This window comes from Pholcus phalangioides, unplaced genomic scaffold, assembly GCF_987345545.1.
Source record: "Pholcus phalangioides strain wild (caught in Gottingen) unplaced genomic scaffold, Ppha-v1.0 ptg000015l_1, whole genome shotgun sequence".
Taxonomy (NCBI): Eukaryota; Metazoa; Arthropoda; class Arachnida; order Araneae; family Pholcidae; genus Pholcus; species Pholcus phalangioides.
Window position 1 is genome coordinate 52,130,736 of NW_028301608.1, and position 15,222 is coordinate 52,145,957.

Genomic DNA, 15,222 nt, shown 5'->3' on the forward strand with positions numbered 1-15,222 from the left:
ACGGAGCATTTTAAGTGAAACATGGTGGGCGAAAAAGTGTAACTCAGAAAAGCTGGTTTAAAGAACGCTGAAAAATAAGATCTCGATATATAGCAATATTTCGCTTGACAACGTGTCCTGTGAGCTACTTACGGCCCGAGTCAGTGTCCGATGACATTTTTTTTTAAGCAGAAACTATCGTCATCGCACACGCACAGGCGCTTCGGTCATAACAAGAGACTAAAAATACGCAAAGGCCGGAAGAGGCTCGAATATTCCGAAACACCCCAAGAATCAGAAATAAGTTAGACCGACAGATAACACTGGGATAACATGTCTGATGGCTGACCACGGGATACATTCTTTCCATCATAATCCTTCGGGATGCGGATCACCTCCCGTAAGTCTTCATTTCTTTGCTGTGCATCATTTTCAATGAATATAAGGTGTCCCTTAAAACGATTCGTAAATATCTTTCGTCGCATATTTCGGTGTAATTCAAGTGTGTTCAATCTTTTAGGAGAGTGCGGGGCCACTTCATTGGTTTGAAAACGCGTCGCGGGCCATTTAATCAGGTAATCTGGAACAACGCCGCTACTATCGAAGTAAAGTTACTTCATCTGTTAATCTGCAGGTTAAGTGATCTGTAAATGTGCCGTGGGCCGTTTAAGTGCTCTGGAACAGTGCCGCGGTGATCTGTGTGTGAATATGCCGCGAATCACTCAAGTGATCAGGGTATGTGTGTGTGCCGCGGGCCATTTACGTTTTGTGGAACTGTAACGCGGTTCACGTGAGTGGTCTGTGGAAGTGTTCCGCGCACCTCTTCCGTAATCCGTAAAAGGCCCACGGGTCACTTCAGCTATCTGTAAATGTACCGTGGGCCACTTAAGTGCTCTGGAACTGTGCCACGGTGATCTGTAAGATAATGTTGGGAATCATTAAAGTGATCTGGAACTCTGCCTCGGGTCACTTGAGTGATCTATAAATGTGCCGCGGGCCACTTAAGTCCTCTAAAACTGTGCCGTGGTGATATGTAAATATGCTGCGGGACACTTGAGTGATCTGGAAATGCGCTACTTAGTTCATTTTTATAAAATTAGATTTGAGGTCGCGCGCCACAACAGATGACTCCGAGGGCCACATTTGGCCGTGTCCGGGTGAGCCCATGCATAAAGACGGCACTGCCTACAACCATTAGCATTCCTGTTGTTTTCGCAAAGTAACCTTGCTAACAGTATTCAAATAAAAAATATTCTATAATTTTACTATAAAAAAAAACGATTTACTGAGCAGTAGTTAACCCTCAAAATAAATCTGGCTTATGGCAACACCCCCCATAGATAAGATATTGTCTATGTGGGGGGGGGGGGCGGTGTTGGCTTCGCTCCTGGATATCTGGGCCGCTATTGCTGTCGTCTTCGATTTCTCATAGCGCCCTTATTAGCGTGTATGTCGAATTCTCATTAGGAGGTTGTATTTAGTTGTTCACAAAATAAGTAATAAACATTTTTCAAGTTTTATAAAAGAATTTTTATCAAACTTTTACAGTGTAATACCGGTCTTTGGCCGGGATTAAAGTTAGAGAGAGGCCACGTATATACATCTCGTGTGAAAACTGGAGCTCGACCTTCTTAAATATTGATACACATGGCCCCTCGGTCCCTCCGAAGGGGCATTCGATTACGTGATCATGTTGTACTGCAGCATGTACTGAGATTCCTTCTCCTGGCCAGCATTTCTTTCTCAAGGGAATAGCATATTGAGTAATGCGTTAATAATCAACAGTAGTACGCCAGTTGTGAGGGTTAAAAATAGGTTGCAATTTGTGAAGGTTTCGCAATTTCAAATGTGGCAGCTATAATGCGGATCAGGAAAATTTTGAAAACCGCTTAAAGGGTTAATTTGTTCTTTCAGAATGAAATTAAAAGAAGTAATTGAAGAAAAACACACTTTGAACATAATTTTCTCAGATTACAGTTTTAGAGTTCATACGTAAGATTAAAAATAACTACTGCACCAAAAAATTCTGAAAGCTTGCAAAAATGTTTATTTGACACGTGCTAGTAAAATGAAACTCCGATTTAGCAATTGGCCGATGGGAAGTATTTTTAAGAAATGTTGAATTCACAGGCTTTGAAATTTATATTTTTTTTTTTCAAACTTCAAAATTTCATGAAATTCTAACGAATTAATACACAGGTATCCACTTTTGGAGTTCATTTTACATGTCGAATAAGAATATCTCTGCGAAATTTCAGAGTTTTTCAATAGATTTCCTCATGTTACGGGTGAGCTCCAAACTGCGGTCTGAGAAAATTGCGTTTAAGGTGTTTTTTCCTTGTACAACTTACACATTTACACTCTATGACTCATTACTTATTTTTTATATTTTTTAGAATAGTGTTTCCCAAAGTGAGCGATGGAATGGTCCGGGGGGGGACGAAAGAAGCTACGGACTTAATATAGGATCCTATGGGTTCACTTGAGTTGGGGGGCGATGAGAGAAAGGAATATCTGATGAAGGGGGCCGATGGAATAAAAAGTTTGGGAAACTGTTTTAGAACAGCTGTTCTCAACCGGTGCTCCGCGGAGTCAACACCTTCTAAAGCAGAAGGTGCTTCTTCTGCTTTAGAAGGTGTTGGCGCAGCGCCGCGGTGATTCGAGGAAAATAAAATAAATCAGAAATTTGATAGATGATTAAAAAAAAAGAGGTCTACACAGGGTTCCGCCATAAAAATTTTACACATAAAAGGGATCCTCGAGTCAATTATATCTCCGCCATAGGAATTATATACTGAAAAGGACTCCGTGAGTCAAAAAAGATTGAGAACCACTGTTTTATAGAAGAACAAATTAACCGATTGACGCGACTTTTTTTTTTTTTTTGCATTTTGAAGTTATATTTGAAAAATGAACTTCATGGGTCGTGGCACCCCCTTAATTTTGAATAAATATAAATAAGATCAGAAAAAGAGGAAAATTCAGTTTTGATAATAGCGTTTCCATAAAATGATATTTTTTGGTAACTAACAATTAATCAGATTCCTATGGAGAAAAGGTCATCTAGTAGTTTAAACCTTTCTATTATACTGAAAAACATATCAATTTTTATACTGAATTTTTGGAAGTATGAAAATTGAAATTGTTGTACAGATTCCAATTTTTAAAAAAAGCAATTATTTAAGTTTTTAAACCTCTCTTTATTGCACGAAATAAAATTTACCTCGTGTCATAGAGAGAAAAAATATTCGCCGAAATGATAGAAATTCTAAATTTTTGGCAAGAATTAAATGACTCATAATATAACTAAGAATTTCAATTTTCGATATTTTAGCGAATTTTTATTCAGATGTCTCAAATTAAATTTCTTTCTATACAGTAATGTCGGATGAAAATTTTACTCATTAGCATTTTGTTTTTATCGGGGCAATATAGCAATTTAAAATTTTATATTCATTCCTTCAGTTTATTATTTACGCAAGTGCCACTATTTTTTGAATTTCCTCTTTTCATCAATATTTCTTATATTAATTTAATTTTATGATCAATTTTTATTCCTTTCCGAAACTCTTCGTGAAACACCCGGTATAAATTTTGACAACTTCGAAAGTTGCGTTCATTAGTGTGGCTACGAGAGAATTTATCTCAAACTATAACGTGGTTTCAGGGTGTTCATACTGTACATTAGTTAACGAAAGAGATAAGATAGTTCACGAGGCACGGTTGTTCTAATATAAGTTTGGGGGAATGTGGAGAAAAGAGACAAGATAAGCACCAAACGCTCGGAATTTTTAGCTTTTTAGGAAATGAGCTTGTGGTTTTTGGATGCTTTTGACCCTACAAAATGTCGTTGTGCGAAAATAAATGCGAAACAACGCAGATAAGGCAACAACAACTCAGTGGAGAATTCGTCAAAAATTACGGGACATTGACGGTGAGGAAAATTTTTTTATATAAGTTTGTATATTTCATTATTATTATCAAAAGTTAAAATAGGGGCTATGAAATTCAAAGAACTTCAATTTATGAAATCAAACAAAAGCGATAATTTTGTCTTTAATTTTCAAAGTAAAAAATGCCAATTCGGGGATAGTTAGATTAGTTTTAATCTAAAGTTAAATTTTAATTTAGTATTGAAACAAATGATTGATGAAGTTTTTTTGTGATTCAAATTTACAAAAATCCTTACCAGTTTCTTTGGATGATAATAGCTTTACATTTAATTTGTGAATAGAAATAAAAGGCTTTAGAAACAGATATAATCTCATTAATAGAATATGTAAAATTTTTAAAAAAACACACACAAAGAAATTGGTAAGGATTTTTGTGAATATTCTTGCTGATATGGGGTCCTTTTGATATTGCGTGATGGATCCTCCGAACCGTAGATATCCACATCAGCTTACCGCAGTTGATGTCAATTGTGATGCACAATTTTTTTTCAGGACTAATGTTCCATGAGCAATTAGAATTTTCTCTAGAGCAGTGGATCCCGAACCTTTCTGAAAACAAAGACAAGTAAAATGCCTGGACAGAGACTGGGCAATGTCTGGTTTTACAGTAATATGCCTGAAACAATTTGATGGACCCCTTGTGCCCCGTATTACGGGACATTCCTGTTATTTTCGTTTTTCCGATTTTTTTTAATTTTGAAGTGAGACTTTTCTACACACACGCGCGCACAAACACCTTCATAATATCAGCTCAGACCGTAATTAGATGTAAAAGTATGAAATGAGCATTCGGGAATTTCTTATCCACCTCAGTTCTGGCGTGCCCTGTAGGAGACGCTTAGGAAAAAGTTCTACCTAGCTCACAGAGACCTCAAAATCAGATCTAGATGTTCTAAACACACACACACACACATTTGGTAGTAAATTATTCCGACTCATCTGTCGGCAAAAACTAATTTTAGGCAGAACCACAGTTGGCTGCAAACTGCTTTGTTGAAAATTCCTTTCAGGACACAGTTTCCTTCAGGACTCAAGAGATTAATGAAATACATTTCATACAAATTTCTTTATTTTAGCACGTGAACCTAGTTACAAAAATGCATTAAGCTTGTGTCGAATATGAAGTAAAACAATATTTCATTATCGTATAGAAATTGTAATGATTATCAGAAGCCAACCGATTACGATAAATGCATAACATCACAACCTTCTTTCATTTTTATCATTTTCGTCTTACGGTATTTTTATATCGTTCAAGGATAGGAAATAAAAAGATAAATAACCTTTCATCTTTATCGAATTTTTCCGCACGATTGTTCAGTACTTGTTTCTCTATGGTATAAAATAAAGAAGACAATGCGAAAAAAGCATCGAAACACGCTTTCCGCAATTTAAATTTCTAATTCTAATATTATTCGACGGATAAGTAGATAAGTTTGATCCTCTTATGTTATAATATATTTCGTGATGTTTTGAAAAAAACAATTCGATCTCTTGGTCATGGTGAGTAATATAAATATTGCTTTTTTATTTTTATTTAAGACTAATTTACAGCCTCTATTTTCAATTCGAATGTCGGTGGGTGTTAGTATTATTCTTCTTTTCTCAAAACGAACCCGAGGCGACCTCCAATAGATGGCACCTTCATATCCGACCAGACTCGATTGGTAGTAAATTGCCGTAAGGCGGGAGTTCTCAAACTGTGAGCCTCCAACCTTTTTCGAAAACATCCTTTGTTAAACAGCTCTGGGGAGCCGGGAGCAGCTAGCGGATAAGTACTAAATCGGGGAAAGGGGCGGCGCGGGGGGGGAGTTTGGGAACCTCTGCCGTAAAGCGATATGACCAGAGCTGGTGTGCGGTAATGTAAAGTATTGTTCTTTTTGCAGTTTCTAAAATTTTGTCAATTTTCTTCACGTCGTGATATGCTCTTTTCCGTATTATACTTTTCTCAAACTGTAATAAAAGTTTATGTAATTTTAAGAGATGAAACGATGTATTCGAAAGAAGGCCTCGCATTATTTAAAGTATTCTTATTTCTGGAAAATAAATTTTTTGCAATCAAGTTTTTCAATCCAGTGGTTCTCAAAGTGTAGTTCGCGGCTCCCACAAGCATTGTCCTTTTCTTTGCTGTTATATTGCGGTCACCGAAGTTTCGGTTTTTTTAAAACCTACCCTAATCTGCAGTCGGACAAGCGGCACAGTGGTCATCGGCTGAAGGTGGTTTTCTGAGGTTTTTCAACTTCGAGGCGTTAATGCGAGACGGTCTCCCATTTGAAATAATCTCTCCACAGAAAGCAGGCCGACCACCAACACGATTTTTACTTAACACGAAAATTTGGGGTTGTTTTTGGTTTTACCATGAAAACTTAGTTTGCCATTTCCACTTTAAAATATAGAAAACAGATGCCAACACAACTACTGTACTACTCAACCGTATATGCAACTCGTAAACATTACTCTGGGAAATTTTAAACAAACTGGTATATTCCGGAACGTGTTATGTGTATAAAGTTGGGGGAAAGCGTGGCCCTAACGCATTTATATGGTCAGAGCTATGATATTGTTCCGTGTTATATTCCGGAATTGCCATCTGTCTTTCTTTTGTCATATTTTGAAGTGAAAATGGCAGAAGCCTGAATTTTCGTGTCATGTAAGCATCATGTTAAAAGTCTGCCTGCTCTTAAAGACTTTTTTAAATGGAAGACCTGGTCGCGCGTATTCACGCTTTGGTGGAAATCCGCAGAAAACCAACTTCAGCTGACCACCACTGAGTAGCAGCAGCACTAGAACACGCATATATAACTCTGACTATCAATCCGTAAGGGCCACACAGGGTAAAAACAATGTAAGTCAAATGTGTATCAAATTTGGTTTTATCCAAATGTTAGCGTTCTTGAAATAAAAACTTTGTTCGGCTTATTATTGCCCCCAATTATTGTTCTGAGTGCCGCTTATTTACAAGAGATTACGGAAATTTTAATAGATATTTCCTTGTAATTTTTATATACGTGCATTATCTTTTTTGTGCAGGCACCGGTGCTTCCGCTGGACAACAGAAGGCCGTGTTCCTGCTTACAACAAGGTACCGAGTGCAGATGCGGAGCTGATGGATTGAAGAAATTCACGATTCGACTCGAACCGTGGGCATTTTACAAGAGTATCGCATTCGGTGCTTTGCTACTAGCTTTCCTCATCTGGTTAATGGTATACATACCTGTTATGAGGAATAATTCCGGTTGATAATCATTTATCTCAACAAAACTACTTTTTCTTCTCCCCCCCCCCCCCCCCCCGAATCTTCAAGGCTGTGATCGAAAAATCTGGAACTTCAATGCGAATCGTTTCTATCACTCTCCTTACTTTTTAGACGCAAAAATTATCGAAGTTTTACGTATTAACTGATGCCTTTCTATTATAAATCTCAGGTTGTTTTGTTTTTAGCCCCTTTTGTGTTCGGCTGTCGGTTGAAACGTAAATACGTGTCTGATTTCTTGATATTTATCATGTTCACGAAATAAAAAAAATTTTTAGAAAAAAAAAGGTCTCACTGATCCAGTGGTTTCAAACATGGGGGCTCATACCCCCACCTTGTGGTCCTGGGATTTCCCAAGGAAAGGGCCATGAGTGAAAATCAAATGAAGAAGGAACTATGACATGTTACGAGAATTATGTAAATAGTTCTAACTTATCCTTTATTATGCAATTTTTCGCCTGTAAATAGTCATTATTCTATGTAGAAAGAAAAATTTGCGTATTTCTCTAACTCTTGCGAAGTTAGTGACGAACTTGGCAAGTTTGGTGACAGTGCCAATGCCATGCCACATACAAACCAATGATGTCTTGGCGCCAGATAAATTTCTAGAAAGGCAAGTAAAGACTGGGATCTGAGGAGAAGCTTCTCGAGACTTCGCACTCTTCTCCCTCCTATATATACGTTACTTGTTACGGTAAAAGCCCGAAGACTGGTAAAACCTAGGATTTACTAGTAACCTACCAGTAAGACCTACGTAGGTTTTACCAAGGGGAGTTCGTAAAACCAAACCAAATACTCTGTAAACGTTTTGATATTAGTCCGAAAAATAAAAAATTAATTAATTAACCAAAAAAATTTAAATACGTATATATATATTTAATTTAATATGGAAAAATAACAAATTAATTAATTAACCAACATGAACTTGTCAGTTCCTGATGATGACTATGTAAGTAAATCATAAATTTATGAATTAATTGATTTAAAGTTCATAATGTTCCGAGTAAACTAAAATTCCCGTTTTTAATTAATAATCATAGTTATTTCTAGTTAATAATTGTAGTTATTTTAAATTATTACTATTAATGGCTAACTAATTTATTGTTATGGTCAGTTATTAATTGTTTAATTAACTAAATTAGTTAATTAATAATGTGGCGCAGGACAAATAATTTACTTATTCGATTCATTAAAAACGAGCGGAGTAAATCAATGAATAAATTAGCTATCGTGGAACTAATAAGTTCATGTTGGTTAGTTAATTCATTTGTTAACTTACTAATTATAATTAGTAAGTTTTTTAGTTATTCATTAATTAATTAACGGCAGAAAACTAATAAGTTAACACTAAAAAAGGGGGTGTGACTTGGTAAAAGTCAGATATGAAGTCGTTCATAAGCATATTTCGGGCTTTTACCAACTCACCATGATAGAGGTAAACTTAGGTCTTACCGGTAAATTCTAGATTTTACCTGTGTTCTGGCTTCTACCGATTCGAGAAATAAAGCTTTCTGGTGGAAAAAGATGGGAAAATGGGTGGCTACTTTTTTTCATTTTTTTTCAGGATACAGCAGAATTCTTCATAGAACCAGGACCTACGCAATGCCCAGAACTCTCATGTCCATTGGAAGCTCCTACGGCGATAGCAAAGCAGTCTTGCCTTGGTGGACATACGGGGGCGATCTCTCCCCCCCCCCCACCCCCAACATCAAAGATGTATACGTGTGACCTATAAAAATATATATGTGTATATACACATATATGTATTGACATCATCATTGTGTCTCCCCTCGGACTTCTCAAGTCTATCTCTTCCTGTGAGTCTTGTGCATACACGAGACTTATTGATTGCTCATAATAGCTTCCAGTAACCGACCAGCCAAAATTATTAGATCTGGTAGTGTAATTTTGAAGACTGACCCTTTAAGCGGCATTGATCAGTGCCGTCTTAAGGCATGGGTCCACCCGGGAGCCTCACAAAAATGAGATCTGGTTGAAATTTTCGAGAATTTGTTTGGCAGGGCCTCAGAAAAATCACTTGGCCCGGGGGTCCATAATACTCCCGTCCAGGGAGTATTATGGCAGGGCCGTCTTATGGAAACGGCCTTGCCATTTTGATGATATACATCTCACCTTTTGAAAGCCTTTTATTTCAGCACTGACAAGCCCCGATATTCTGTAAAGTTAATTTCTCAATGCAACACTTTTCCCTATACCCCTTACTTTGCACCTCATGAAATCTTGAGAAAGCCTACTTCATTGAATAAAAATACAGCGGTTTATACAGGTGTTTTTTAATGATTTTGACCTTGCCGCGGTAAGGGTCAAGTATGCAAATATGTAAGCTGTCTCTTCAAGGCCCAGAACATTACCTCGCCCTGGAGCCCACGAATTGGAGATGGCGCTTGCATAGAGAGAAACTCATTGAAGACATCCGGAAATCGATCTTAAGGGGGGGGGGGGCATGGGGGTAAAAACGGGTTAAGAACTACAGCATCGATAATACAGCATAGATGGCCAGCATAGCTATTTGAAGAAATCAAACAAATGTCCGATAATATACGCATCACAAGCTATGCATTGTGCAGTCACATCTATATACACCCTTCATCTTTTGTGATGATAGAAACATACTTTCAATTAGAAAAAGTATCCAATTTAGACATGTCATTCCCCCCCCCCTCTAGGTGCCGTATATGTACTGAGATACAAAATTCTTCTCTATCTTTCGCGGTGTCCCAGTTCTATAATTTCCAAAAAAAAGTTGTTTTCCTGCCTCTAAGCTGGTACTCTTTTACTCGCAAAATAACAATTTTCCAAGAACAATATTAACGCAGATATTTCAGATTTCAGAGATGTCCGTTTGACTTTCACAACCAGCAATATCTCAGATAATATTGATTTTTTTTAATATGTGTTTTGGTGCTCAGAAGAGACAGGCAAGAACTTTCTAATTGGAAATTAGAGGAACTGGAGGCAAATACCATCATTGGTAAAAGTAGTTAGCTATAGAATAGATGGTTTTTTTTTGCACAAAGGTACGTTTTATTGCTCAATGACCGGTAAATTGTGAGAGTCATCAAAATACATATCTTATATTTACAAATCATTTATCAAAAAAATATTATGAAACAACAACATTAGTTTGCAAGATGAGCAAAAATGCAATGCCATTACATACGCAAAAAAAAACATTTCATACCAGCTGGAAAATGTGTTTGATCTAATCAATAAAGGTGTAAAAATTATATACAGTGGATATTGCTGTCGAGACCACACAGTAAAAACAAATCAAATAGGGGAAAATCTCAAGCGGAAATCCACTGTACCCACAAATATGCGCAGATATATAAATAAATTACAGAGATGTATGCAATTGGGTTTTGTTTACGCGAGGATTAGGACCTTAAAACGACCTACCTTAAAAGATAATAAACATCCAAATAAAATTCTGTGATTCATATACATCATTAAAAAATGGCAAAGAAATATTTTATTAAGGTAGAACACATTATCATTGCATTAGTGAAACTGAAATCTTCGATTCCGATTTGAGTCAGTAATAATGTAAAGATTGAATACAAATTTGAGCAACTTCATTAAACTGAGCTGCGCCTCTGACCCGGACCAGCAGGCCGATATGATTAGAAATCACTGATTGCATTCAATAATCACTCTTACATATGTTAGTCTTTTATCATTCATTCCTCTATCTTATGCGGAAAGTAAAGGCACCATGTTATAAAAGTGAAATTTTACAGAAGAGTCGTTTGAAGATTTTGTTAGTATGTCTTTCTATGGAACTGCTTGTTTTATAAACTGAATATCTCTGTTATTTATTAAAATAGGACTTGGTGTCCTATACAATGAGTAATGTAACAAAAGGACTGCAAATTAATAGTGTTTTCACAATATTGACGAAAATGAACAGTGCCCTTTACCTCCAGCCTATAGATAAAAACAGCCTTCTATCTTTTGTATCCTATAACTCTGTGATTTCCAATCTTTCATGCTTCAAGTACTCCCTGGAAATGCGTACATCTCTAAATGATGAGATGCTTTTTATCCTCCAAATCTCTAAATCAATTCACTGAATAATTTAAGAACTAATATTTTATTGAAAAAAGCTTTATAAAATACTCAATAAAAAATATATATGAATGAGTTTGAAAGCCTGGATTCACCCCCTTTTCTCCCATGAGCACCAATTTTGTACATTTTGGAGGGAAGTTGGCATACAGAATGCAAAAAAACAAAAAATAATAATTAAATAATTAATTACAATATTTTCAATCAATCTTTCAATAGAAACCACTTTCTTACCGTTTCCCCTGTTGAATGCCCCGCAAGTGCCTCAAAAGAAGCGTTTCACTCCATCCCTATAGCTCAATCCTTTATTGAAGTAAATGTTATGAATTGATCACATTAGAATTACTATCATTATTTTATATTTGATTTTAGGGGAATTAATAAAATAATTTAAATGAACGAGGACATTTTTTGAGAGGAAAAAACTATATTTTACGAATCAAATAAAAATACATGATGTGAAAATATAGAAAAGATATATTTTCCCTCATGAGTGTTTTGCTCCTCAAAAGAAAATGTTTCTCATTATATTTATTATGTAAAAAATGATTGAATTAAATGAAATAAATCACCTATTATTGCATTATTTTGAAGCAAATATATAAAGTACAGTAACTATGAAATATAGGCTCTCCTATAAGGCTTTTCTTGAATGAGATCATCAAGCAAGTAATACATAAACATTAAGACAAGAAGTGGTATACTTTGCATTTTTTATGTACTCATATACAGGGTGGCCAGTTAAAATAATTGGCTACAAATTACTGACAAACTGTTGATCCTAGAGGCATACTTCCAATTAGAAAAAGTATCCGAATAATGTGTAGATTTCAAATACATCATTCATACTGCGAAGGATTTCACAGTTATTAAAATAAAAAAAAAATCACCTTTTTATACGGACACCTTGTCCTAAAAAAAAACAATAAGAAAGTTGCCCTGTTTCTCTTGAGGCCAACAAAAAAATCTTACGTTTCTAAGTGCAATATTTGCTGAGGTATTTGAATTGAAAATGAGGGGAAAACTGCATAAACTAATAGACAAGCTTATTGTGCTGTTTCTTCCATTCTTTTCAGTGATTTTTTTAATTCAAATATCTCAGCAAATATTGCACTTAGAAACTTGTTGTTGTTGGTTTTTTTTCCCCAAGAGAGATGAGGAAACAACGTTCTTATTTGGTTTTTTAAGATAGAATGACAAAAAGTGCACAATGAAATAAAAAGCTAATTTATTTATTTAGATACCTATACAACCCCTTGCAATATGAATGATGTATCTGAGGTATACACAGTATTTGGATACTTTTTTCTAATTGGAAGCCTGCCTCTAGGATCAATGCCAGTAATTTGTGGCCAAGGGACTTAAATAATCACCATGTATGAGGGATACCTACATCACATGTGGGAACAGAAACCAATTTCTTTTACATGGAAAGTTCAGCCTTTATATTTCAACTGTAAAATTGCTGTAAAACTGATTCTGTTTTTTTTTCCCTATGCTTATTTTGTGTTAAAAGCTATCAAATGATGCAAAAACAGTTTTAAACAATTCATGAGAAAAAGTTAATTAAGGATTTGAAAAATAAAGATAATTTAAATTTTTTTATGATGATTTTCAGTAAATTTTGCTTGACCCAGTCATTAAGAATCTAACAGAATTGTAATTTTATTAAAATAAAACTGTTTTAATAATAACTTATTAGTGTTAATATGGTTTTTAGATGTAATTTTTTCATCAAGAGAGTTGTGTAGCGTTTAATTACTACTTTATCAATTATTTTCTGCTTTTGGTTTCAAAAGTATCTCACCCGGTGCTTAAACCTACCTTAAAAACGAAATTTTTATTAAGATAAAACAAAGCATTGTCAGTATTCATAAAGATTTTAACAAGATTTCAAACATAAAATTTATGAAAATAAATTGCACAAAACATAAGAATATTTTTGGTTATTATATAAAAACAGAAACAAAACTTGATGTTGTATAAAAAGTTTTCTAAAATAACGGAAAAAAACAACTACAAATGTAGAGGCAGCCATACTGAAATGATAGCCTAATAAATGCATAAAATAAATGTACAACCAACTTGTCATACACACTTAGTGGCAAATTTATTATGATCACCTCACAGCAATAGAACAGTGTTTTTCAACTAGGGTACTGTGAAAAACTTTAGTTATAGCTATGAATAATTCTGATATTGCATCTTAGGAAACCTTAACAGTGTAGAAGTTACTCACGGGTATATAGAGGTTGAGAAATACTGTGCTAGAAGTTGAGAGAGGCAAAAAAGTGCATTAAATAAAGGGGATAACCATAGAAGTGAATTGTTTGTTAAAGTACAGTAATTACCTCTACTTCCATCATCTTCTCTTAAAAAAATTCAATTAAACACACTTTAAACCAATCTCAATGACTTTTGAATCACGTTAGAATAAATTAAATGTTCCCCGTGAGAATTGTATAAAAAAAGACTAATAGATGAGAAATAATAAAAAATCTTCATGTTCAACTCCAGGAGAGTGAGGAGCATTATCAGTGTAAAAATTTACATCATTAGTCCAGGAACAAATTAATGCCATGAGTCAGGATATCACTGTGTATGGATCGAAATCGTATTCAGTATACTCAGAGCAAGGGATTCAAAGCTAGGAAACAGATTAGAGAAAGCATCAGTGAAACAGTTGCATTTGTAAATGCTCGACAACAGCAGTTGTGATTATGCACAAATGATAGACTTCTGACCAGAAATCTAGGTTTCAATAAGCACACGTAACCTATGATTTTCATAGGCTAAAGAATTTCTAAAGCATAGAGTTTCTGGAACTGTCTAAGCAGGCAGAAGGATGAACACATTACAGAACAACTCAATCTCTGAAAGTCTTATTCATTCATACTCAAAATCATTCAAGATATGGAAGCCTAAACATCTTTGCTGTCCGCAGAAAAAACTGGGACAGAAAACTATGATACGAAAACTGGACAGAAAAATCCATGAAATCTGATGAATGATGTTATACCATAAACATGGCAAAGTCAAAATTTGATAGAAACAGCATAAATGCATGGACCGTAATTGTACTGTTACTACTTGTCAAGCTGGTAGAGATAAAGTTACAGATAATGGACTTTCTCTCCTGATTCCTACCAAACAGCTTCAGACTGAATGAGCATATCTAATAACTTTGATGTTGATCCTATATTCCAATGGATCCTATTTCCCAACAAGATAAATTTATCAACATTCAAACATAGTTAAGGATTTCAGTCTTAAAATCCAAGCAGAGAATGCTTTAATAAAATTTTGTGATGACAGTCATAATAAATTGGCCACTTAGTGGTTAGAGCTGTTAACTAGTGTTCAATTTATAAAATCACTTTTCAAAAATCTCAACAAATCTCATCTCAGATGATTAAAAAAAACTGATAAAATTGAAATTTATCAAAACAAAATTGAGTAAATAGATTCAAAATTGCAGAAAATAGCAGCATCGTTCGAAATGTATAACTCCCGTAATGACACAACAATGACATAAATTTAAAATCAGCTTTAAAACCACAGTCTTAAGAATAGCCTGCCAACTGAATTTTGTACAAGTTTTTTTAGCTGTCCTTTATCACTGGGGAAAAGTTGTATCTGGCACAATTATCCACCACTTGCTCAGGCCGTTAGCACTCTCTCTCTCTCTCTCTCTAGGAACTTTTCATGGATCAACAAAAGATACCATGATGTATCTAGTACCATTTGTAACAATAAGACCTTCGTGAAGATGTGTCAGTCTTCCAGGGTGCATCAAAGTCCACCCAAGTCTTAAGTCTGTAACGCTACAGTTGTATCTTATGAACTTGCAGCCTCCACCCTGACAAAAAAAAGAAATCCATATATTACGGTTTTTTTCCTTTAGTAAATTTGCACGTGCATTTACATGACGATGTGGGGGGGGGGGGG

General features: G+C 35.2%; 2 protein-coding genes across 4 annotated transcripts in view; one reads left to right on the plus strand and one right to left on the minus strand.

The window, feature by feature from the left end:
- The first annotated feature begins 270 nt into the window (after positions 1–270).
- LOC149076186 (uncharacterized) lies at positions 271–7,464 on the plus strand. 2 transcript variants are annotated; one of them, XM_089245502.1, is made up of 2 exons: positions 271–379; positions 6,963–7,464. In XM_089245502.1, the coding sequence occupies exons 1-2, from the start codon at positions 320–322 to the stop codon at positions 7,170–7,172; spliced, it is 270 nt and encodes an 89-aa protein (XP_089101628.1). In that variant the 5' UTR covers positions 271–319; the 3' UTR covers positions 7,173–7,464. The 2 variants fall into 2 exon arrangements, with proteins under 2 accessions (XP_089101628.1, XP_089101627.1); XM_089245501.1 differs by lacking the exon at positions 271–379 and adding an exon at positions 3,578–3,913.
- Positions 7,465–10,206: 2,742 nt separating this feature from the next.
- Positions 10,207–15,222, minus strand: part of Plod (procollagen lysyl hydroxylase) — a 43,636-nt gene continuing 38,620 nt past the window's right edge. For both annotated transcript variants that reach the window (XM_089243736.1, XM_089243735.1), the window contains one exon: positions 10,207–15,133. In XM_089243736.1, coding sequence (XP_089099862.1) covers positions 14,978–15,133 — 156 coding nt within the window. In that variant the 3' untranslated portion in view covers positions 10,207–14,977. The remainder of the gene's footprint in view (positions 15,134–15,222) is intronic.

Coding starts and splice junctions, on each gene's coding strand:
- LOC149076186 (XM_089245501.1), top strand. CDS start 3,824: ATGTCGTTGTGCGAAAATAAATGCGAAACAACGCAGATAAGGCAACAA. Junction 3,914..6,962: donor AAAATTACGGGACATTGACG/GTGAGGAAAATT, acceptor TTTTTTGTGCAG/GCACCGGTGCTTCCGCTGGA.